This window comes from Paramisgurnus dabryanus, chromosome 10, assembly GCF_030506205.2.
Source record: "Paramisgurnus dabryanus chromosome 10, PD_genome_1.1, whole genome shotgun sequence".
NCBI classification, from domain to species: domain Eukaryota; kingdom Metazoa; phylum Chordata; class Actinopteri; order Cypriniformes; family Cobitidae; genus Paramisgurnus; species Paramisgurnus dabryanus.
Window position 1 is genome coordinate 2808945 of NC_133346.1, and position 26933 is coordinate 2835877.

General features: G+C 37.8%; 1 protein-coding gene and 2 long non-coding RNA genes across 4 annotated transcripts in view; 2 read left to right on the top strand and 1 right to left on the bottom strand.

Moving 5' to 3' along the window:
* The window catches only part of zswim6 (zinc finger, SWIM-type containing 6), a 90291-nt gene extending 74964 nt beyond the window's left edge, over nucleotides 1–15327 (top strand). Inside the window, exons 11-14 of the mRNA XM_065263489.2 lie at nucleotides 7772–7929; nucleotides 8620–8783; nucleotides 8866–8947; nucleotides 12534–15327. Coding sequence (XP_065119561.1) covers nucleotides 7772–7929; nucleotides 8620–8783; nucleotides 8866–8947; nucleotides 12534–13396 — 1267 coding nt within the window. The 3' untranslated portion in view covers nucleotides 13397–15327. The remainder of the gene's footprint in view (nucleotides 1–7771; nucleotides 7930–8619; nucleotides 8784–8865; nucleotides 8948–12533) is intronic.
* On the bottom strand, nucleotides 554–5934 carry LOC135745107 (uncharacterized). Of its 2 annotated transcripts, none has more exons than XR_010531017.2 (5): nucleotides 5270–5934; nucleotides 4692–4762; nucleotides 4476–4535; nucleotides 2707–2745; nucleotides 554–721 (listed from the first exon to the last, which is right to left on the bottom strand). It is a non-coding gene; the product is annotated as an uncharacterized lncRNA (long non-coding RNA). The 2 variants fall into 2 exon arrangements; XR_012337763.1 differs by having other exon boundaries at nucleotides 5022–5934.
* Nucleotides 568–6036, top strand: LOC135745113 (uncharacterized). Its single transcript, XR_010531027.2, has 3 exons — nucleotides 568–651; nucleotides 957–992; nucleotides 5932–6036. It is a non-coding gene; the product is annotated as an uncharacterized lncRNA (long non-coding RNA).
* Nucleotides 15328–26933: the final 11606 nt, after the last annotated feature.

Sequence of the window (26933 nt, forward strand, 5' to 3'; positions counted from 1 at the left end):
GTACGAACCCTGATTATAGGATGACGCGATTTTCTCAGACCAATCAGTGATCTACAGTGTTTTCGCATCACGTTTGGTATCAGCTCGGGTCGCTTTGAACCCCAACCGAGGTGGTACGAAAAAAAGTATCGGGTACTATGTACAGCACCCAATGGAAAAGCTCCAAAAAGTAAGCAGACCCGACCCAAACTAAACCAAACCGTGGGGTACTATGCAATAGGGCTGTCACTTTTTATTCGATATTCGAATATGCATTCGAACATGACGTGAAATATCCGTATTCGAACTATAAATAAACCATCCGGTTCTTAAAATGCCATGGGTTGCTAGATATTCGAATATATTCGGATACATTGCATGATATTCGAAACCGTTCGAATTTGATTTTTCTCAAAAGTGACAGCCCTACTATGCAATGGAAAAGCAACATTAGAATAGGAATGTAATAGTTAAAAAGAATAATATTTGTGTAAACAAGTTGGTAAACTATAATTTGCCCAAAACTCACAATATTGTAACATCCTTACCTATTACTAGCTTCACTTTCTCTGTCAGGACTCTGTCTTTTGTTCACCAGTGGTCCCTTTTTTCCCTGTGACGGAGCATGTTGTCATTTTTTCTAAGGTGGAAATGGAGTCCATCACAGTTCTGGTGAGTTTCTTGTAATACACTTTTGGGCATAATCCAAGGTGACTGGGTTCAATTTAGTGACAGATGTGTTCTGTAAAGATAAAAAAAACATAATCCTATATTAACAGGCCAGCCCACCTTGGAAAAATATTTTAAATACAATAGTGTAACAACTAAAGGGACAGATGACCCCAAAATAAACATTATTTACCAATTTACCATTATGTCAATCTTCAATATTGTGAGTAAAACCTTACATTCTGTTCATCTTTCAATCTGTTTATATTACTAGGTATTATAGAAATACCTTTCTTTGTGTTCCACAGAGTAACATAAGTGTATGGAATTGAAACGACATAAGGGTGAGTAAATTACAACAGAATTTTCTTGTAAGGGTGGACTTTGCCCTTAAAGGCCTGGAGAACTTTGTAGAATCTTTTGTTGCCCTGAAAGTAATAAGAACAAAACCTATGCTTCTTTAATTTTGCTCAGTACAACTAAGAGACAAACAAAGAATTGTGTTTTGTTTTCTCTTAACTTTTACTGCCTGTCTAAAATATACTTTTTTGCACATTAAAGCAGGGGTGCCCAAACTTTTTTCTACCAAGGGCCAAAAATCCAACCTGACTAAGAGCCGAGAGTTTAAAGTAAATGTTGCTGTGTTATATATTAAAATTAAAGTTGCCCTGATTCTCCTAATTTATACATTTCTAATATTTAAAAAATAAATAAGCAAACATTACTTTGTTGCCAACAATTTCCCGATACGGTACATATCCAGATACAAGGCCACGATACGATGCACATCACAATACTATAATATTTTGAATTACATTTTGTTCAGAATTTAGTTACATTATTATTATTATCTGTTTATTATACATTGAATAAGCAGTGTTGTAACTGTTGTGTGTTTGACATTCATTTATTAGCTTTTGGGGTAATTCGTAGAAATACTTTAAGTAATACTTAAATAAAGTTTTTTTTAAAGCAGATTTACAAATATAGTGCCTTACTCTAAGCATTATATTTGTCTCTCATTTAATTATTCTATATCTATGAATATATGTATACACATGCAGTCAAACCTAATACTACTGTATTTAATAGAAGTTTGCAAGTTGTGCAGACCCGTGTGCCCTTTAACTTTAACTCTACATATTCCACGAGTCATATGCGTATTTTCGATCAACAGCGATTCGTCATGCTACCTTCAAAAGTGCATCCGAATCGATACGGAAGGTGAGGTATATATGCGCGCATCGTCAGGCGTTCATGACGATGTATCTTCGTATCAATATTTTGAACACAGCACTACTGTTTATGCATAACTAATACAGTTTTATTTTCAAAGGTAACTGAGAAAATAATTTTGCCAATCATTTTTACATTTACATTTTCCTTTGTCTGTGTGCCACTCCCTCGACCTCCCCATTATTAGCCTATAGTGCAGGGTACCTGAGTTCGTTGAGTTTCGTGATGCACACCTTCAAGTATCCATGTACATTAAAAATAAATGTATTCATTTTAATTCCTTGCATTTAATTTCAATTTACATTTTTGTAATGTACAAATAAAACAAAAAAAATTACATTTTAAAAACTGTTTAATTAGAAATATGAACATCTGCGTCAATGATGTTTCCTTATCTCACGTGGCATGACATGCCAATTTAAAGGTCATTGGCCCTAGTTTGGGCACCTCTAAATTAAAGGGATAGTTCCCCCCAAAATGGTCATAATTTACTCACTTTAATGTTGTTACAAACCTGGATACATTTCTTTGTTCTGATGAACACAAAGGAAGATATTTTGAGTAATGTTTGTAACCAAACTGATCAGAGGCCCCATTGACTTCTAGTATTCTTTGTCCTATTATGGAAGTCAATGGGGCCTCTGATCAGTTTGGTTACAAACATTACTCAAAATATCTTCCTTTGTGTTCATCAGCACAAATAAATGATGCAAGTTTGCAACAACAGGAGAGTGGGTCAATTTCCCTAATTTTATTTTTGGGTGAACTATCCCTTTAAGCAAGTGAATGTAAACAAAACAGGTTCTGTTTTATTTGGCTTACCTTTCATTGCTTTGCAGTTGAGTGTGAATCATCCACTATCTGAAAAAGAAGTGTATGGAGTGTTGAGGTCAGCAGTATTTTAAATAATGATTATGAAAAATTGCACATCTATCAGCTGTTTACAAACCCAGGTATTGCTAGTGCAGGAGTTTTTTAACGGTATGATAGCTAGTACCCCATATGATAAAGTTTTAGCGAGAGACCCGTTTCCTAAAGTTTTTATCCATATTTTGTAAAGAAACATTGTAATTATGTTTTCAGCAATTTTTTTACAAACTCAAATACTTTGCTACTACTGTGTATACGTTTACCATTTTTGATTTGTCTTTTCCCTTGAAATTTGCTGGGGAATCTCTTACTGTACGTTCACACCGCCGCCGACTTGAGCTTCCAAAGTTACCGGAAGTCATTCATTTACAATGAAAGCTGACTTCTATCAGCTGCAAGGAGCATCAAATCCATCGGCGTCGCGTTTTGAGCGACCAGAGCATCAATCAAAAAGTTGAAAGAAGCTCAACTTTATGGTAATGAGGTATGACAGGGTTCAGCGGCAAGCAGCAGCAAAACACCAGCAACCAATCGGAATATAGCCTAGACATTCTTCGCTTTCTGATTCCGAAGAAACATTTCATGGTGACAAAGACTTCAGAGCGGCCAAAGCTTCAACAAGCTTCCGCGTACTTATTGACAAATGTCCTTGACCAGGCGGCCTGAGCTTTTTTGGAAGCTCAAGTCGGCAGCAGTGTTAACGTACATTAGACCACAACCTGAGGGACCCCAGTTTGAAAAAACCGTGCTCTAGTGGACCAAACTGTCTATTTCACAATGGCTCTGTTTACATGCACAAAATTTTGTCAATCCGACTGAATTTAATACGATTGAAAGTTACGACGATACAGTTTACATGCATTTAAATGTTCGTTTACATGTACATTATATAGAATCCGAACCGACAGTCTGCACAAGCACACCGCCAGCGTTGCCAGACTCGCATATCAAAACCATCCGAATGGATGTTCAAAACTAGCCCAAAAGCCCACTGACTATTCACAGCCCAAATACCAAGAACTAAGCAACGAAATAATTTAATCTTTAACCCGCAGAAAAAACAACTGCTGGAAACAGTTTAAACAGTAGCCCAAATCTAAACTCGAAAAAAAGCAGAGGACTTGGCCACGCTACGCTGCGGACAGCATCTCTCGTCGAGTTCACGCTTTATCTCTGGATAAAAGTTAAAACTGAGTTAGAAAGTTGTTCTTAAGAAGTTTTCAGATATAGGTAATGAAAACACACATTTTAAAAGGCACAACGCTATATTAATTACTTTAAGTAGCCTAATGTTTTAAAAGTACACATAAACGCTGCAGAATTTAGTACATTGGGTGCACAGCGTGTGACCCTATTAACGTTACGTGATGCATTACCTTGTTGTTGCATGTTTCTGTGACGAGAATCATGTGATATAAGAGGTAAATATAATACGTGCACAAATGTTCAGCGCATGTGCACAATGTATTTTTGCATCCGATTTAGAAAATACTATGATTCACGCGTTTACATGCATACTTTTCTCCTGCTGATCGGATCACAGATCGGAGTACACCACTTCAATACGATCCAATTTGCATCCGATCGTCCTCAATCATATTGATTAAGGTGTTTACATGAGGACTTTTCAATACGATTGAGCCATCAATATGATTACAAACGGATTATTTGGTTGCATGTAAACGTACCTAATTTGGGGTGATACCGGGTTGCATATTCACCTTATGGTTTGAAGGAGTCTCATCCTCTTCGTTATCATCTTCCTCACGAGCAAATGTAGCCTTACAAAACACCAAAGCACATTTAAAAGGACAGAGGACACATGAGAGTAATATATGAAAAGATATAAGAAAAGAGACAAAATGAGAGCATGACAAAGGAAATGTATTAAATATTTGATTTGAAGGACAATATCTCTCAATTATAGCATAACATACCATTTGTTTTGATGTCCACATTTTGTGTGTCTTTAACCACTGGTACTCTGCCTTTTTTTACCCAAGGCTCTCTGTATTGAAGTAAAGCAAAAGTGATTATACAACAGTATCTTGCAGAGTATAAAATAATAACATAAATGAAAGCATCAAAATATTTATAGACTTTCCTTTTTAATAAAGGACATTTATTTGTTAAAAATAAGTTAGCTGATTAACTTAAACCTATTTCTGTCAGATGAACTTTCCTGTCAGTAAGGAATCACCTCAAAAATACATTGTTGTAGATATTTTTGCTATCAAACGACATTGTTTTTTTACAACTTTACTCACAGGTTGTGGTTTTATCACGTGTATCAATTCGGAGATCGGTCCTATCAGACTGCTGTGCAAGCGCTGGTCTGAGTTCAGTTTAAGGCACGAGGCGCGTTTTGTTATATTTCCCATTTATGTTAGCTCAACATTTAAAAATAGCAGTCTGCGTAGCATGTTAAACATGACTTATCAAATAAACATGTTTACCATGAGGCGACTTAAAACCTATAAAAGTTAAATAAACGAATTAAATGAAATTCACTTACCGTTCACGTTGAGTATTTGTGCTGGAAACGCTGTCCAACCGCCTTTAGGCGGTTTGTTCCTCGTTGTCCACAAGACCAACCGTCTTTGGGTCACTTAACATTTATTGTCCTTCGCATATTTATCCAAACCAACTCTTACATGGTTTTCTTTTATCCATTTAATGAGCAAGGTTCAACTTTCTCGTCTTATTTACCTCAGACAGCAAGTTGCAACGGATAAAGAGCGCGAATCACATTAAACCAGATCAACTGACAGACGTACAACGTCAAAGTTCCGCGAGAGCGATTTGAAAGCAGACTCCTCGAATCGCTTTCGCGATACTTTGACGTCATCGTCAGCCTGTCAGTTCTTTTGGCGCCGTATGAAGTCGAAAAAGCCTTTTGACTGGATGATCTGGATGAATGAATACGACAGACTGTAAAAAAAAGATGAATACACAGAACAGATTGGAACCGCCTAGAAAAAAAGAGGAGTGTGTGCGCGTGTGTGCGTGTGTGCTTGCGCATGCTCACTGGGATTGGTTAAATGCGGATCAATATACCCCTTATTTGCACAGCAGAGCCATCAAATAATTCTGTGTTCCTTGGATATGCAAGTTTGCAATTAATGCATATTTTTTTCATGATAATGCACTGTAACTAACAGGGTGGCTTTTTTCCAGGTTGATGATGACAAGGTGATGACACAAAGGAGCTTCCATTGCCTTTATTGCAACTAGGACTGACAATAATGTCTGCAAACCCTTCTCCAAATATTAAGTCTTATTCTATTACAACATTGCCACCTGCCAGCAACCAAATATCTGTTTAAAAATATGTTGTCAATTTTTGTAAATAGATCATTTTGTCAAAATAAAGATTAAAAAAATCTGCCACCACATTCGTGTGTATATTGCCTTTATGCAGATTTCAAATGTATTTATATAATTTATCATTGGAACCAAAGTACACATTATCACACTTGTTGATGCACAGTAAAGCCGAAAGTTGATGTTTACGCAAACATTAGCCTACTTGTGGTTTGGTAACATGTGATCCACATGTTGAAACTATTGCATTATATAAGACATTTCTCACATGTGCTTTATGTTATAACATGTTCCACATGTTCGCGATTATGTTGCAGCATGTGGTGAGATGTTGTTCACACGTGGTAATATTGTCCACATGTGAGCACATATTTTCCACATGTGAGCATAAATTGTCCACATGTGAGCACATATTGTCCACATGTGAGCACATATTGTCCAGATGTGAGCACATATTTACCACATGTGAGCATAAATTGTCCACGTGTGAGCACATGTTGTCCACATGTGATAACATGTGATAACATGTGGTCACATGTGACCACATGTGAACAACATGTGAAAAACATGTGAAATGCATGTGCTTTTTCTGTAAGGGTGAACACAAATACAATTGAAGATGAAGATTGAGTATAAAGATATTTAAAAAATTTTTTATAACTAAACAGATCTGGGGCACCATTGACTTCCACAGTATTTTTTTCCTACGATGGAAGTCAATGGCACCCCAGATTGGGTGATGATCCATATTGTAAAAAAAATGATAGGGTATTTTATGTTATAAAATGTTTCTAACCAAAACAGATTTGTTGCACCAATGACTTCCACAGTATTAGTTTTTCCTACGATGGAAGTCAATGGTGCCCCAGATTGGGTGATGATCTATATTGTGATAAATTATCTATTTATCTAACTTCAGACACATTCTGGGGACATCTGATACTAATATTACATGTTGATAAATTGCAATATTAGGTGACTATTAAAGGGATAGTTCACCCAAAAATTGAATTCCATCATCATTTACTCACTCTCAGTCCTGTATTATTTTGGTCTGCTGAACACAAATGAGGATATTTTGAAAAATGTTTCTAACCAAAAAAGATCTGGGGCACCATTGACTTTCACAGTATTATATTTTCCTACGATGGAAGTCAATGGCACCCCAGATTGGGTGATGATCCATATTGTAATAAATGATAGGGTATTTGGATCTGAAACTTCAGACACTAATATTACATGTTGAAAAATTGCCATATTAGGTGACTATTAAAGGGAAAGTTCACCCAAAAATATAATTTCTGTCATAATTTACTCACTCTCAATCCTGTATTTCTATGTTCTGCTGAACAGAAGTGAAGATACTTTGTGTTATAAAATGTTTCTAAGAAACAGATCTGGGGCACCATTGACTTCCACAGTATTATTTTTTTCTACAATGCAAGTCAATGGTGCCCCAGTTTTGGTGATAATCCATATTGCAATAAATGATCTATAGGGTATTTGGATCTGAAACTTCACAGACATAAGGTGACCCTTAATATTTGTTTTGATTGAGATTACTGGTAGAGATAAACGTGTTTAGTGGAATGGGTGCCAGTGCTTTCACCCATGTAGTGTATTTCTGCTAAAGCTGTGATTAATCACATTGCTCTTTGTTTGGCTAAATACATCAATCTCTTTTCTCTTTCAGGTTACCAGTGTTGGAATCCACAGCTCCTTCTGGCGACATGTCTCGCCCTCACCATATAGTGTCAGTCGTCCCCAATCGCTACCCGCGCTGGTTCACCCTCAGCCACATCGAGTCCCAGCAGTGTGAGCTGGCGTCGACCATGCTCACTGCCGCCAAAGGTTAGACCATCGCATTCTCCTGCGTGCCCATCAATCAAACGCAGGCTGCAATTACTCTGACAACAGCGCTGTTTGCTTAATGGCAGCCTGTGTACCGCATTTCCGCTAGCAAACTGGTTCCACAGGGCGCACAACAAACCCGGGCCATAAAATCAAATCGGGAGTTGTCTCTTCGGTTTGGAGAAACAACAAGCTCGGAGAAGTTGCAAATTTGCAGAGCTATTTTTAAGATCTGATCACACCGCAGTGTAGGGCTGAAATCGCTTGATTTCTCAGAACAGATCTTCGTCTGATGAGGAGAAATCCCATCCCATAATTCAGTGTTTTTACTGTTGGATTCTCAGCATCTCAGATGCTGACTCACGGTCTCATTATGCTGTGTGATGGATCTCTGTAGTCGGGAGGGAAAAGAGATTCGGAGCGCTTTCCCAAGGTCACTAGTGAATGTTTGCTGTGTTTAAAATAATGGCCAGTCACATCAAATTTCCATCACGTTCGTGAATCCGTTTATATCCTATGAAATATTTACAAAGTTATGTATTTGCCTACTAGCGAAGAAGAATGCATTGTCATATTTTCTTTTTTCCAGAATTTTCAGAAATAAATAAAGGAGAAATCTTGCAACTAGTGAAATGCATGTGGTTATTTATTTTTATAACATTATTTTGCATAATTTTTTGTCTTTTCTAGGTGATGCACGAAGGTTAGAGACAGTATTAGAGTCCATCCAGAAGAACATTCACTCCTCCTCTCATATCTTCAAACTGGCGCAGGATGCCTTTAAGATAGCAACCCTCATGGACAGCTTACCAGACATCACACTGCTGAAGGTCTCTCTGGAGCTGGGTCTTCAGGTATCCACCATCTGTCCACATATTTTGTGTTTTATGCCCACGTCTAGGATTTTATAAAGTTTTTGGTATGTATGCATCACAGGTAATGCGTATGACGCTGTCGACGTTGAACTGGCGGCGACGAGAGATGGTGCGATGGTTGGTCACGTGTGCCACGGAAGTCGGTGAGTTTGAGCCATTCAGCTGTTGGTAGTCTTTGTAAATGTGTGTTCACACCAGACACAAAAATGTTGTGTCTGCAAAACCGTGCTTAAACATTTTGAGTTTACTTGCTTCATTAGCTTGTGAAAGTCGTGCGTGAAATTCTAGCCATTTCGAGACATTCATGCCTGAATTCGCGGCATAGAATGGACTTATATAACTCAAAAAAAACGTACCAGATTGTTCGACCTCCCCACTCACTTTCTTCCAAGATCCTTTTAACTCCTGTAAAAGTACGAAGATGTCTCGTATAGCGATGATGATTGTCCTCCATTGTTGTTTTGTTATTCTGCCTCCGCTCGCTTCCTGTAATCACATCACTGATAGAGCAAGCTCCTGATTGGTTAACGCAGCACGAAAATCCGCCAATGTCCTAACTCGTGCGCATCACGCATCAATGCTAAATTTCCCACGCTTACCGTGCTGCAGGATGCTTATTCGCGTCTTTGCATTGACATAATATCCGCCAATGTTCAGATTTTTCAACTCACGCGGATCACGCGTCAATGCTCAATTCGCCGCGCTTACCGCACAGCAGGGTGCCTATTTGCATCTTTGCATTGACATAACATCGCCAATGTTCAGATTTTTCAAATCATTGCGGATAACGCATCAACGCTCTTACTGCGCCGCAGGATGCCTATTCGCGTCTTTGAATTGACCTAACATCCGCCAATGTTCACATTTTTCAACTCGCGCAGATCGCGCATCAACGCTCAATTCGCCGCGCTTACCGCACAGCAGGGTGCCTATTTGCATCTTTGCATTGACATAACATCGCCAATGTTCAGATTTTTCAAATCATTGCGGATAACGCATCAACGCTCTTACTGCGCCGCAGGATGCCTATTCGCATCTTTGAATTGACCTAACATCCGCCAATGTTCACATTTTTCAACTCGCGCAGATCGCGCATCAACGCTCAATTCGCCGCGCTTACCGCACAGCAGGGTGCCTATTTGCATCTTTGCATTGACATAACATCGCCAATGTTCAGATTTTTCAACTCACGCAGATCACGCATCAACGCTCAATTTGCCGCGCTTACCACGCGCCAGGATGCCTATTTGCATCTTTGCATTGACATAACATCGCCAATGTTCAGATTTTTCAAATCATTGCGGATAACGCATCAACGCTCTTACTGCGCCGCAGGATGCCTATTCGCATCTTTGAATTGACCTAACATCCGCCAATGTTCAAATTTTTCAACTCGCGCAGATCGCGCATCAACGCTCAATTCGCCGCGCTTACCGCACAGCAGGGTGCCTATTTGCATCTTTGCATTGACATAACATCGCCAATGTTCAGATTTTTCAAATCATTGCGGATAACGCATCAACGCTCTTACTGCGCCGCAGGATGCCTATTCGCATCTTTGAATTGACCTAACATCCGCCAATGTTCACATTTTTCAACTCGCGCAGATCGCGCATCAACGCTCAATTCGCCGCGCTTACCGCACAGCAGGGTGCCTATTTGCATCTTTGCATTGACATAACATCGCCAATGTTCAGATTTTTCAAATCATTGCGGATAACGCATCAACGCTCTTACTGCGCCGCAGGATGCCTATTCGCATCTTTGAATTGACCTAACATCCGCCAATGTTCACATTTTTCAACTCGCGCAGATCGCGCATCAACGCTCAATTCGCCGCGCTTACCGCACAGCAGGGTGCCTATTTGCATCTTTGCATTGACATAACATCGCCAATGTTCAGATTTTTCAACTCGCGCAGATCACGCATCAACGCTCAATTTGCCGCGCTTACCACGCGCCAGGATGCCTATTTGCATCTTTGCATTGACATAACATCGCCAATGTTCAGATTTTTCAAATCATTGCGGATAACGCATCAACGCTCTTACTGCGCCGCAGGATGCCTATTCGCATCTTTGAATTGACCTAACATCCGCCAATGTTCACATTTTTCAACTCGCGCAGATCGCGCATCAACGCTCAATTCGCCGCGCTTACCGCACAGCAGGGTGCCTATTTGCATCTTTGCATTGACATAACATCGCCAATGTTCAGATTTTTCAACTCGCGCAGATCACGCATCAACGCTCAATTTGCCGCGCTTACCACACGCCAGGATGCCTATTTGCATCTTTGCATTGACATAACATCGCCAATGTTCAGATTTTTCAAATCATTGCGGATAACGCATCAACGCTCTTACTGCGCCGCAGGATGCCTATTCGCATCTTTGAATTGACCTAACATCCGCCAATGTTCACATTTTTCAACTCGCGCAGATCGCGCATCAACGCTCAATTCGCCGCGCTTACCGCACAGCAGGGTGCCTATTTGCATCTTTGCATTGACATAACATCGCCAATGTTCAGATTTTTCAAATCATTGCGGATAACGCATCAACGCTCTTACTGCGCCGCAGGATGCCTATTCGCATCTTTGAATTGACCTAACATCCGCCAATGTTCACATTTTTCAACTCGCGCAGATCGCGCATCAACGCTCAATTCGCCGCGCTTACCGCACAGCAGGGTGCCTATTTGCATCTTTGCATTGACATAACATCGCCAATGTTCAGATTTTTCAACTCGCGCAGATCACGCATCAACGCTCAATTTGCCGCGCTTACCACGCGCCAGGATGCCTATTTGCATCTTTGCATTGACATAACATCGCCAATGTTCAGATTTTTCAAATCATTGCGGATAACGCATCAACGCTCTTACTGCGCCGCAGGATGCCTATTCGCATCTTTGAATTGACCTAACATCCGCCAATGTTCACATTTTTCAACTCGCGCAGATCGCGCATCAACGCTCAATTCGCCGCGCTTACCGCACAGCAGGGTGCCTATTTGCATCTTTGCATTGACATAACATCGCCAATGTTCAGATTTTTCAAATCATTGCGGATAACGCATCAACGCTCTTACTGCGCCGCAGGATGCCTATTCGCATCTTTGAATTGACCTAACATCCGCCAATGTTCACATTTTTCAACTCGCGCAGATCGCGCATCAACGCTCAATTCGCCGCGCTTACCGCACAGCAGGGTGCCTATTTGCATCTTTGCATTGACATAACATCGCCAATGTTCAGATTTTTCAACTCGCGCAGATCACGCATCAACGCTCAATTTGCCGCGCTTACCACGCGCCAGGATGCCTATTTGCATCTTTGCATTGACATAACATCGCCAATGTTCAGATTTTTCAAATCATTGCGGATAACGCATCAACGCTCAATTCGCTACGCTTACTGCGCCGCAGGATGCCTATTCGCGTCTTTGAATTGACCTAACATCCGCCAATGTTCACATTTTTCAACTCGCGCAGATCGCGCATCAATGCTCAATTCGCCGCGCTTACTGCACTGCAGGATGCCTATTCACATCTTTGCATTAACATAACGTGTAAATCACTCGCGCTTGCCGCCTCTTCCGCATCTGGTGTGAACACACCATTACTCAAAAGCATTAAGATATCACCAATGTTGTATAAATATTGCATGCACAAACAATTTTAGTGTCTTGTTCACTTTCTGGAAGTCTAATAACATCTTGTGTCCGCAGGGGTCTACGCCCTGGACAGCATCATGCAAAGCTGGTTCACGCTTTTCACGCCCACCGAGGCCACCAGCATTGTGGCCACCACCGTCATGTCCAACAGCACCATCGTACGGCTTCACCTGGACTGCCATCAGCAGGAGAACCTGGCCAGCAGCGCGCGGACGTTAGCCCTGCAGTGCGCCATGAAGGACCCTCAGAACTGCGCCCTGTCGGCCCTGACGCTCTGCGAGAAGGACCACATCGCCTTCGAGACGGCCTACCAAATCGTGCTGGACGCGGCCACCACGGGCATGAGCTACACGCAGCTCTTCACCATCGCGCGTTACATGGAGCACCGCGGCTACCCCATGCGCGCTTACAAACTGGCGACTCTCGCCATGGCCCACTTGAACCTGAGCTACAACCAGGACACGCACCCGGCCATCAACGACGTGCTGTGGGCGTGCGCGCTCAGCCACTCGCTGGGTAAAACCGAGCTTGCGTCCATCATCCCCTTAGTTGTGAAAAGCGTCAAATGCGCCACCGTGCTGTCGGACATTTTGCGACGCTGCACGCTGACCACGCCCGGCATGGTGGCGCTGCACAGCCGCAGGAATTCTGGGAAACTGATGTCATTAGACAAGGCCCCGCTAAGACAGCTCTTGGACGCCACGATCGGGGCCTACATCAACACGACGCACTCGCGGCTAACGCACATCAGTCCACGGCACTACAGCGAGTTCATCGAGTTCCTCAGCAAAGCCCGAGAGACTTTTCTCATGGCGCACGACGGACACATTCAGTTCACGCAGTTCATAGACAACCTGAAACAGATATACAAAGGCAAAAAGAAACTCATGATGCTAGTCCGAGAGCGCTTCGGCTAGCAAGAAATCCTCGCAACGAAACGACAAAAACAATACGAACCACACCGGTATTATGTGTATAGACTTATAAAAAATGGAAAAAAATGGAACGTTGTCATGTTGTGGAAGTTTGTGTGTTTCCCTTTTATTTGTATGAAAGCGTGGGAACGTTAAGAGCGAAACGAAGGTTTCGGTTTACACACTGAGTATATGTTGTCCAGTGGCGAAGGTCCACACAGCACTCCGATTATCTCTCTTTCTCTCTCTCTCTCTCTCTCTCTCTCTCTCTCTCTCTCTCTCTCTCTCTCTGTTTTAACATTCACAGCCTCAAAGTGAAGAAATATGGCTTTAAACCAAACAACACCTCCATCCTAAGTGACGAGTACCTCATATGGCTTCAGCTTTACTCCTCTCTGAACCAACAGTGTACTAAAAGAAGTGTTAGGAACACGGCAAACCATTCGGGACTTTTCTTCGTATTTTTTCCGTTTAGCAGGCTAATCGCGCATCTTTGCAGTGCTGTTTCGTCCGAAAGCATGTCACACGCTCACGCTTATAAACCCATTGTGCTTGCGCTTGTGGAAACTTGGCGACTGTCGACATACATTCTCAGGGATTTCTATTTGAAAACGAAACACAAAAAAACTGAAAAAAAGAGAAAATGATCATGAACGCAAAAGAATGAGAGCATTTTATTGTACTGTATATATGATAGTATATGTCTGAATATTGAAAAAATGTATACGTTAACTAATTTATAAAGAATATTCTATGTAATGCAAAATACTTGAAGCTGCAGTACCTTGGTTTAAAACAAAACATATCAGAGGGACTAAACGCGGGCCTCGGGCTCTGTTCCGAATCGAGTACTCGTGTACTGCTTACTGCGCAGTATATACTGTATACTTTTTTTGTTTTTTCTTCAATTACAAGTAGGCATTAACCACGCTAAACATTTCATAAATAAAGTACACTTGCATTATTGGATATCTGCTTGCATATGTTATTCTATGCATACAGAGAATCGGTATACATAGTATATACTGCAGCAATAGTATGACTAGTACAGTAGTGTGCTATTCTGAACACAGCCAGCGCTGTCGGGGCTGGAATCGGGCAGTGAATCTGCGCGCTGGGCATCTACGCCGAACAATCCGGCAAGCCTTAGCATTAAGAATTGGGAATGCAAGAAACGCAGGCCGACGTGCCTCGAAAAATTTCGACTCAACAGTATGGATGTTATGGCAGACATGCAGAGTGATTGGCCTGACGATGCTCTTGTTTCTTTCCACAATAATCGAGTCACGACGACGCTTCATTTTTATGCACAATAACATGTACACGCCTATCTGCTGACATCTTAACTTTGTGCAGGACAGAAAGTTGCTGTGCAGGTCTGACTGTTGAAACGTTTTGTAATCCCTTTTGTTTTTTTCTTCACGTTTTGTTGTCCCTGTAGGTTTTCTCAACGAAACGGCCTTCTTTCTTGCCTTGTCTTAACGCTTTAAAATAACCAAACTGGAGTTCTAACTACCAAACTTGTTCATTAAAATGAAAGCCAACCGACTTTGGTTATTACAACTTTGCTGTCTTTAATTTTTAGCTGAACGCTTCTGTATTCTGTGCTTTAAAAAGCAGTTTTTTATTTTCATTTAAATTTTTGGTGCAAAAACGTTGTCGAGTGTCTCCTTCCTTCTTTCCTTCCTTAGAGGTATGTCTGTAGCTCTTTTACTTTTCGTTTGTTTAGAAACTGAATTATAATTTTTCTTTGTTTTATTTATTATGAAAGGTAAACGATTGTACTTCACCCGTGTCGACATGCTCATGAAGTTGAATTTAAGATTTGATACACCGATATCAATTTATTTATGTAACTAAATCACTGTTTTATAAACTTGTTAATGATTCAACATTTTTGTTTTAATTAAAATTAGTTTTTTGAGAGGAAGAAACTCATTGCGTTGTTTCTGTGCACGACACGATACACATTTTTAAATGTTTGATCAAATTTGTGACTGTCTATAAAAACTCATGATTTCAGTCTTTGACGTGATCACATTAAAGATATCAAGGTTGTATTTTCAATGCATATTCTTAATATAAAATAGGATGATTTTATTTTAAAAAAAAAAACATTAAATCACAAAAAATTACTTTAGATGGGTTTGGACAAACAAGGTTTCATTTAGGATATGCACATTCATTTTGCTGCTTGCTGTGTCAACTGGCTAAGATCTCTCCAATATAAAAACAGTCCATGGTACTAGAGTTGTCAAACGATTAATCGCGATTAATCGCATACAAAATAAAGGTTTGCATAATATATTTTTGTGTGTATATATATATAAATACACACATACATGCATAAATTGAAGAAAAATGTTAGTTATGTTTATTTTTTAATTTATATTTAATATAAAATAAATCAAAATCTAAATTTAAAAATATATAGATGTAAATGTTCCTTAAATACTTGCATGCATGTGTGTGTGTGTGTGTGTGTGTGTGTATTTATATATACAAAATTATTACTATATATATTATGCAAAAAAACTTTTATTTTGTATGCAATTAATCTTTTGACAGCTCTACATGGTACACAAATATTAAGTAAAAATTATGCAATTTTATTCCAACATTTCTCTTGCTTTCTTAATTGTCCTCATTGCAATGCTTCAATGATGTTGCATGGTTTGCATTTTACATTTATTATTATTGTTTGGAATTAATCATTTATTTAAATATTTTTGAACAATGTTTGTGACCAGAAACTTGCTATCTTTTGTAAAAAAAAGATCTACATTATGAGAAGTCTTAAATCATGATTGTTTTTCTAGCAAGTTTTCGTCTGTTGTGTTAGATTAGCTTTAGGATTTACAGTTTGGTAAATTCCTGATGGCAGCTCCACAAAGACTCGACCCACCTTGTCTAAACAGGAACTGGATGAACTGACTGCAGTGAAAGATTGACACTCGACTTATTCCTTCACGTTTGGTTTATAAAGATAAGGTTGACCACAGTAATAAAACAAAACAGATCCTCTCACACACTACTTTTTTCATAGTAAACATCCAAGACCATTGAGAAGTGAGGGAGATTTTCGCACTATGAAATTGCATTTATTGTCATGCATTTATTTTCTTATTAAGCTGTGTGATTATGCATAGATTCTCGTTTGTGTTTGCTTTGTTTTTCTTGCCTCTCTTCATCAGCATAATGGACAGATGGGACGAAGACCTGCTGACCAATGTTCTCCCTTCACACTCGGCTTCTGAGAGCACAGATGCACCGTCAATCCAAGATGGAGTATTCGGTCCAGACCGTCAGACCCCCGGTACATTTGGAAGAACAAACTGTAATAGGCTCATAGTCATAATTCCCATGAAGCATTTTCAGGCCTGTGAATGTTCCTGCCAAAGCTGGGCTGAACAGGAGGCCGCGGGTTTCGGGTGAGGTTTCCAAGTTCTTGAGTGAAGATGGTAACAAATTCGAGCTTTGTGACTTTATCGGGCCTGGCATGACATGCCACTAACCAAAGACACCGGATGCGACCCTGTTGAAAAATATCCAATGAATAGAAAAAGAAATAGCTAACAGACTTTAAACTGCATTTTTGGTTAAAAAATGACAAAACCGCAACTGTATATAAGTAATCAATGGTGAAAATAGGGCTGCGTAACGATTAATCGCAACTAATAAAAGTTTTTGTTTACGTTATATGTGTGTGTATTGTGTATAATAATAATAATAATTATGTATATATGAAGAGTTTCGTTGCAAAGCGAGATAACTCTGTTTTTTATTTGTCAAAAATCTCGTTTTTTGGTTGTGCATTCCAATTAATATTAATAATGTTTTGATTTAAACTTTCATAACTTAAAAAACACAGCTAAGTAGCACCATAAAACAAAATAACATCATGATAACATAATAATAAACATGTTTTGACAAAAATGTTAAAAATGGATTTATCTCGCTTTGCAACAAAACTCTTCATATAAACACACACACATGCATGTATAATTTTTTTAAATATTAATTAAGTATTCATATTTATATATAATGTATATTCACATGTAAATATTTCTTAAATATATTCGTGTGTGTGTGTATTTATATATACATAACTATTATACACAGTACATGATGTAAAGCAAAAATTTTATTCTGCAAACGATTAGTTACGAAAAACTACCTTCTTTCTTTACCATGATTCACCAGGTCTTAACAACTTATTATAATGATTTATAATCTGAGCTGTCTGATTGTATTTCACAGGAAATGTAAGTTTTTTTAATGCATGCATGTAAAGATAAGTATGTAACGCAACCTGCAATATTGTTTTAAACAGAGATGGCGATAGAGAGGCAAAAGTGACGAATTGCTGCTTTAATGTTTGGCTTTATACTACAAAGTGTGTAATATATATGCAAACAGGCTTTTATACCCTATATATTTTATACGGCTAGCTGAAATGCTTGATTCTGATTGGCCAGTCGCGATTGCGCAGGAATGTTAGGTTTTTCCGAAATAACATCCATTTAAAACTAATAACGCAGTAACTCGAACGTCATTTTAACAGGTACAGTTTAACATTACACAAAAATGTAACATATATAACAATGAATTAACAAATGATTAAACAAAATAGTGTGTGTCTTGCTTATTCTTGAAAACCAAAGAAACGTGTTTTCCTCGGAGAGAAGTTCTGTATTCAATGAGCAAAAATATTTCAAATTCACCTTACTTATGAGGTAAATAGCCATGTAATAAGCAGTATAATGTACAGGTAGCAGGTTGTTGAAATGAATCCCTTCAGTGTTATACAAGACCTGTTTGAGCTTATTTTTGCGACAACAATACATTATCCTTTACGTAATGGTATCTAAAACAGTAACAGTAAAAAAAATTGTAACACCAGTGGGTGATTCTCACGAATTCCAGATTTAGAAGGTGTCCAGCATCAGAATTTTTAAAAAGCCCTTGAAGCAAATTTTTTTGCACATATAAGATTAAGGTCTGAACTTATAACCATTATTTTTAGAGGATTTAAAAAATCTTTCCTATAGAATTATTTACCTTAGATTACCATTATCATTACCACAACATGATATTAAAATTAAATATATGCATTTACAAACTCTGTAATGAGAACTAAAAAGTTGTCTAGGAACTACGACAAACAAAATGTCAACTTTTATCTGGAGAGAAAAAATAAGAACTGCTTACCTGGTAGCCATCTTGAGTGTCACAGTCAATTATGTCCCTTACAACAATTTTTGTTTAAATGTTAGTTCCTTAAAGGCTTAAACAATGATTGAAAATTGTTGCGGAGGATGAGAAAATTGGTCTTGGACACATTTATATTCCTTATTATTGTCTCTACATTTACCAATGATCACATGTTTCTTTACTGTAAATGTTTATAGTATAACATGCACTGAAGCTTTTGATTTTTTAGATTTTTAATTATAAATATTTCCATGTCAAAGAATCCAAATCCAGTCATTGAGACGTTGCGGTAATGAAAATTTTTCTCTTAAATGTGGAAAAAACACAAAATTGGTTTGTATGATGTCATTTGAAATCATGTGCAAAATAGTACATGAAGAGATGTTTGTAACTGTATGCTTCTTATTTTGATAGCATTTACTTTTTTTAACAAAATGTTTCATGATACCTCATAAGTCTTATTTCGTGAGAATCACCCTAGAATGCTAATTGCCATCATGTAACTTTACTATACCATGTGTTCGATTCAGTTATCATTGGTCTATATAAATAATAAATACAATAATGTTCGATTTTTGAATAAAATTGTAAAAAAGATGAAGGTACGCACATTGCATTGTGGGATACGTTATCACTGGTTATATATACTGCAAATTTTCTTTCAACGCTGACTACAGTAAATCCTTGACCCTGGTAATAATGTCATAAGGGATCTTGAGAGGGTTCTTTTGTATCTCAATGATATATCGGCTATAAAACAGGAAACTATTTACTCATAAAGCTTGCGTTGCTGATGACCCATTCATCAAATGTCATTTTCTCTTAAAACTCTTCTAGCGGTCCTCGAAAAATAAAAAAAAGAATATCTGATATCTGTCGCTACGGCAGCAGCGTGCTGTTCACTTCCTCTACGGCAGGAAGTGTTGGTTGTAAATGTGTTCTGTTGACATGTGTTGTTAACGCAGATGTTGAGTTCTGAACAGTGGTCAACTTTGATCCTTTATCACACGACAGCCAGACCCCAAACACCCTACAATGACCGTAGGCCCGGGCGTCTGGACGAGACCTTTCTCAGCCGAAACAGGAAGTCAAATCCTTAAAACAATGAACGGCTGCTGGCATAAACAACACAACCTCCTGATCCGCTTTCAAAATATTCCTGAGATATTTCATTTACATCCCCTCCCTCATCTTGATGTATTGGATGAAGCAAGATATATTATCAGATTCATGTTGGTAAAGTCATATTAGAAATCGTATAATTTTGTGTTGTAATTTGTTAGCGTGTCCCTGGTGCCAAGCAACGTTCCAGGTGTTTCTTCATTTTTGCTTTGTATAATTCAAATATTTCAAAGAAAACATGTCTTTGTGGGAATTCTGTACAATTAATGTTTTTCTGTTTCCTTACTTACTTTCTAACAAGTTTGTTTTTGTATTTATAGCTTTTCCAAAAGCCAGCCCCCTGATGATGTCATCCCTTAAGGTAAGTGCAACAAAACAACAACAGCAAAAATGAATTCAGTGAGGATTTCTGAATTTAGTTGCGTAGTCTGACTTTAAAACATTCCCTCCTGTTTAATAATGCTAAAATAATATCATGATAATATTAAATAGTACATGTATCTGAATTATGACATAGGGTTCACTGTTCATATGTATTGGCTTTTTTTAAATGGCAATATCATGGATATACTCACTGTAAAAAAATACTTTGCTGCCTTAAAAATTTTTGCTAAATCAACTCGGATTTACAAGTCATTTCAACTTATTGTTGAGATGAGTTGTTATAACTTATAAAATGTAGTTAAGAAGTCAACTTAATTTTATAAGTTGTGACAACTCATCTTTGTTGACATGACTTGTAAATCTGAGTTGATTTAACAAACAATTTTAAGGCAGCAAAGTATTTTTTACAGTGCTGCAAAAAATGATTTCCAAGAAAAAAATGTATTTGTATTTTTGTCTTGTTTTCAGTAAAAATATCAAAAAATTCTTTAATTAAGATGCTTTTTCTTGATGAGCAAAATGACCCAAGAAAATAAGTCTAGTTTTTAGACCAAAAATATCAAATTTAAGTGATTTTGTGCATAAAACAAGCAAAAAAAATCTGCCAATGGGGTAAGCAAAAATCTTGAAAATTTTTATTAAACACTAAATTCAAGGAAAATTTGCTTACCCCATTGGCAGATTTTTTTTTGCTTGTTTTATGCACAAAATCACTTAAATTTGATATTTTTGGTCTAAAACTAGACTTATTTTATCGGGTCGTTTTGCTCATCAAGAAAAAGCATCTTAATTTAAGAATTTTTTGATATTTTTACTGAAAACAAGACAAAAATACTAAGAAAAGATTTTCTTGAAAATAATTTTTTGCAGTGTAGATGATTGATGTTATTTAATTCACTATTTATTATTTATTTGCTATGTCTATGTACATATACTTAAATTTTTTGTAATCTAGAAAATATTGAAACTTTTAAAATAAAATGTTTCTATTACACCCTTTAAATTGCTGGGTGGAAAAGGGGCAAACCCATGCTGTTGGGTTGTAATTTGACCTATGCTGGGTTGTTTTAGCCCATTTTTAGGTCAAATATAAACATTTCTGGGATAATTTAACCCAATGGCTGGAGTTGTGCCTTTCTGATCCAACGCTGGGTTGAAAATATCCCAGCTCTTTTGTGTATGTAGTGCGTGTAAATATATGTTATTATTGTCAAAATAAAACGTTAGTTTGACCATCGCAGTATTACTGTGTATAATGATGCATTTTCTTTGGTTGGGCATCAAAACACGATTCATACACTAAAAAAGCGCTGGGCTGTTTGTTTCAATCCATTATTGGGTAAAATATAGATTTGACTTTATTTAAAGACAATTCTAGATTAATTTAACTAAACCATTTGGTTTGCCTATACAGTGTGTCCTTGACAAACTGGCTTTTTAAAGTAAGCAATGCACTGACACATTTTCTGCTTGGATGTTTAGATTTTCTTAATCAAATGTTATTATGTGCATAAGTTGCTCATTTTTTCTGCGACTATATTGACCATTTACATTTGCATAAATACTACAAATAAGAAGTGTTTTTGTTTCATTTTTATGGCTTTCCGGACATCTTTGAGGGGCAGAGGGAATTTCTGGGGGGGGGGCAAAGCCACCCTAGCCACCCCCTTAGACTTGGCCTTGCTTGTCTTTTAGCAAAAAAAACTGTTTAAACTGTACTTTAGCGCTTCAAATTCACTCATAAATGCCAGTGGCCATTATGAGGGACCATTACTGACCATTCAATAAGCTTCACATTTACCCATTTGCCATTGTTTGCTCTTTCGGAAAAAGTATTTCCATATTAGAGCTTTAAAGACAACCTTTTGAACTTTCACATTCTCAAGATTTTACATCTTTTCACTTATGCATGAGTTAACCTTTCGTGCACTTCTGTGTAGATCAGCATCAGTTCTCTGTAATCTGTTTCTTACCCAAATCTGATGGCTATTCGATTAAATAATGCTTGGGTTGGAGAATACAAACTCCCAACACATTTGGACTTCATTGTTAATGGTCTGTAGTGACCATGGCCGGACTTACCATTGGGCTTGATTGGGCTTGAGCCCAGGGGCCCCGGCCAATAGGGGCCTCCGTGCTTGCTTGCGTTCGTTTGATTTGTTCAGTCGTTTTCATTTTTTATTTTACAGCCTATTGGTTGGTGCTGCATTTAATTCGTTAATATATATATGTCAGTCATCTTGGTGCTGAATATGACGCGTTTACTGCTTTTGAAACCCATAGATGCTATAGCACAACGCGAAATGGGAGTCATGAATGAGCTTTACATGTAACGAGAAAGAGCAACGCGAAAATGAAGCGCTCAGTATGAAAAAGATTACTAGAGAAGGCTATGGTCTTGTAACTCTGTTTTTTCTTGTTTGTTTGTAATCTAACGTGATCAGTGGCGGAGCCAGAGGGGTGTCCAGGGTGGCACTGGACACCCTTGACAGGTCACTGGCCACCCCGTGTGCCACCCCAAATTTAATGCGCTACTTTCACTTAATCCCTATGTTTATTTTCGACATGCGGCAGCGCAGCACATTGTTAAAAACATTATGAATATTAACCCTCCCTGCGGTCGCGGCACAAACTCTTTATTTTTCAATCACTGCGCAAAGAGACTTGGATTACTCTGCTGATTTTGGACATGCAGATATAATTTATACATCATTTAAAACGTTAAGGTGTCATTTTTTGTAATTCTATAAAAGCTGAATGTTGTGCTTTTCACAAAATTAAGAAAATATACATACTGCGCGTTCTGTTATCTCTCCATCGTGATGTCTTTTCAAAAACACGTCAGAAAAATTACTGTAACTTAACGAATACTTTTCATACCATCAGAAGATAAATGTCATGTCTACATAATTGGAATCTCTTTAAAAAGATGTAAGTGCAGTCGTACTTCACTAATGCTAATACTACATGATTTCACCGTATGCTGGAAGTGTGGTAATTTTCTTGTGGACTGAATAAAGTCTAAGATTACCAATTCTTTTTACAACAAAACCCAGCACCATGTTTTCTTTCTTGACGTGATCTTTATAGGCTACTGTATGATTGTTAACTCGACTGGATTGCCACATTGAACTTGAAAGAGCGTTGCGCATATCTGATAGAGCGCGTGCACAGCAAGAGCTTAAACGCCTTCATGCTCGCAACTTCGCGTCTTTTTGGCTTAAACGGACAAATGCTCATATGTCAAAATAGCTGTCTTGGTGATTTTCATACTAAACATTTGGTTACTGTACGTCTTAAACGAATAAACATTGTATTGCATTCGGTTTTAGCCTAACCTGTTGAAGTCTCTCTGTCATTAAAGTGAATTAAATATCAAAAGAAAAAAGAAAACTTTTGCATCTTCTGTATCTTCGAAAATAAACATCCTTGTGTAGAGCTCTGCTATTTGAAGTAAGTTTAAGGTTTATCATGGAGTTTAGATTTCCTGATCTTTTGCTTCATTAACGGGATAGTTCACAAAATGAAAATAATTTTTACATCCTTATGTTGTTCTTAACCTGTACGAATTTCTTATTTCTGATGAACACAAAAGAAGATATTTTGATAAATGATGGTGTGCACAGAGCTGTTAACCATTGACTTCCATAGTAGGAATAAAAACAACATGATGGAATTCAATGGATATACCATTAATTGTGTGCTTACCATCATTTATCAAAATATCTTCTTTTGTATTTATTAAAATAAAATACAGGTTTAGAACAACATAAGGGTGAGTAAATGATGACAGAATTTTCATTTTTGGGTGAATCCCTTTTACAGACAGTAAATCAGATGTAAGAAATACAGTAGAAAGATTTTATTTAGATTGATTATGTTTACATCTAATGCGATCAAAAGATTAATTTCTTTCTTGATACATGGTTACACGTCATTTTCTTTTATGGACTATGGACCCCCTAAAGTAGCTTTGGCCACCCCCTGGCCACCCCATTAAAAAAATTCTAGTTCCGCCACTGAACGTGATACGCCGGTATACACAGTATACCCACTAGGAATGGTCAAGGACTTCCGTATACCCATTTAAAAAAGCGTGAGGATACTTAACAGTGTTTGACAAACCTTTGACACTTTCATTCATAAATTGACATCTGAATAACTCACCATTCGCATGCTCCACTTGCTACTTTGGCGGGTTGAACCTCATATGCAGTCGGCTATTTGGTATTTGGTGTATTTGACTTCATGCGGCACTGCGCGATCTGATCATTATATGAAATCAAATTATCACGGCGCAAAAGTGACTGTAAAGCAGACAGGTGTATTCATCACCAAGCAGTCTGCGTAGCGCCAAATGAAATCCAATCTGCTCGCAGTTTGCAGCTCACACGACACTGTAACCATAGTTTTCGAAGCATAGCTACGAAACATAACAAAATCCGGAGAGTTAACAACGCACATATGATTATGTCAACATTTAAATCATCAGTCCAGTTTATTACTTCATCTGGAGGTGAGGATGCACTAAATTATGGCCATGTTGATGTCCTGATGGTTTTTGATATAATCCAGTAGCTAGCCTACCTGCAGTTTCTCTTTCAGCATGTTTGCTTGTGCTTAACAGAATCACAGTTTAAACTTCTGAAAAGTGTTCATTTTTATATCTACGTTCAAGGTTTTAATGTATTACGTTCATATCAGACGCAAAAATTAATTAATGATCATCTTCTCCACTTTGGATTTTGGTTTCTAATATTACATGATGGTCTTGTTATAATTATTAAATAACATCCTAAAATCTTTTGTTTTTCATTGTTAAACAATGCACCACTTGTAGGCTATATGCAAAAAAATACACTTGTTGATTATGTTTATAACATTATATGGTGTGTAATAAGGTGAATGTTTATCAAGACTATTATTTTCTTAAGCTAAGTCTAACACAATGATTTTAAATGTTGTTATGGGGTATTTTTTAATGTGCAGGATTAATGTGGATTTGTGACATCCCTAAAAATACATGATTTAATTTTACAGTGGGCTTATGTTCTGCTTTAGAGATATAGTGGCAGTTTCCTAGTCAGGTTTTATCCTAGTCCAAGCCTAAAATGCATGTTTGATCTGTCTTAATTTAAACACATCTTGCACTGATAAATCTTAACATATTTCATTGCCATTGTTTTGCCTCTCAAGTCGCACACCAGTAATGTTTTTTGTAAGGTTTGTTTGTAAAAACTACTTGAATGCCCTAATATAACCTAGCAATAGGCCTAGTGCTGGATTAATCTAAACCCTGTCGGGAAACTTCCCTAAAATGTAGTTCTATGATATTTTTTATTTTACGTTGTTTACTGTCTGTGCACTCTCAGAAGATAATTTACACAAGCTGTCACTGGGGTGGTACCCTTTGAAAGTACACCTTTGTACCTAAATATAATGGGTACAAATGTACCTATATCTGTACCTAAATGGTAAACATTAGGACCCATTTAAAGGGTACCGTCCCAGTGACAGCTTTTGTACCTTTTGTTCTGAGAGTGTAGGGCCCAAAATTTATTCAAGCCCAGGGGCCTCCACCCTGGTAAGTCCTGCCCTGGTAGTGACTTTACCTTCACAACACAATGAAAAAAGAGAAGAGAGACTGTAATATCATCATCTAACATGTATGTGTGTGTAATTTACTAAAGAGAAAATAATATTTAGATTAATTATCTGTGTTCAGAGATTTGCAGTCATGTGCTGAAATCCCATTGGCCTACAGCAGATGTTTAACACTCATTCATTCGATTTGCTGTCTTGGTAAATCCTCCATGTGCAGAAATAAACAAAACGGCATGGTTTTTTCTAGCTTAATCTCACATAGTGACATAATTGTTCACTACTGATTTGAATATAACCCCCGGGAGATAAATTGATATGCTGTATGTATATTGGGTTAGGAGGTTTAAATAAAGATTCATTCATTCATACTAGATATTGTATGGATTTGTCTCTTTAATAGTGGATTTCAGTGACTGGTGATATTATACTCTTTCATTAAAACCCTCAGGGTTTCACCTAAATCACATTAACACATTTTACATATTAATAAGTTCATCTTTGTGTGTCAGTATGATTTGGTGAGGTACTGTTTCTATCTGTCTCATCATGGCATGTCCAAATAAATTTTGAGATTTCACGTGGCCGCGGGAGATTAAATTAACCATATAGAGGTTTAAGAAACCCATATGAGAGCCCAGACTGTGAAAGCACACCTGAGCAAGGTAGTCCTTGATAGATAGGACCCCATAATCCACCTGCTTCCCTCGAGAGCATCAATTCATGCATCAAGCTTACTGTCACACACGGTCATGCTGGTACTACAGATTTACTGTAGAAGCTGCTGTCAGGTGAATGAACAGATTTAGTTTCAGATGGCAGACACACAAACTATCCACTATCTACACAATGACTACCTAGACTATCAATGGTTCGATCCCTGGAAATGAAAATACTGCTTAAATGTATAGGTTAAATGCAAAGCTTCTGCCAAATCCATAAATGTAAATGTATACCCAGCCTGATCTCACTGGAATTCATACAAATTTTATGAGTTGGCTACTTCGTATGAAGCAAATCGTACAAAAACTAACAAATGTGGCTGTATAAATAAAGTAACCCCCATATGGAAAAAAATTAAATTCTCTTGCTAAAATTATGTTTTAAATATATTTAAAATGTGAAAATATATGTTGATGTGAAGGTTAAAATTAAATATATTTTAAAGGCAAGCAAATACGTTTCTAATTTTACAAACCATTTGGCTAGAAATGTATTC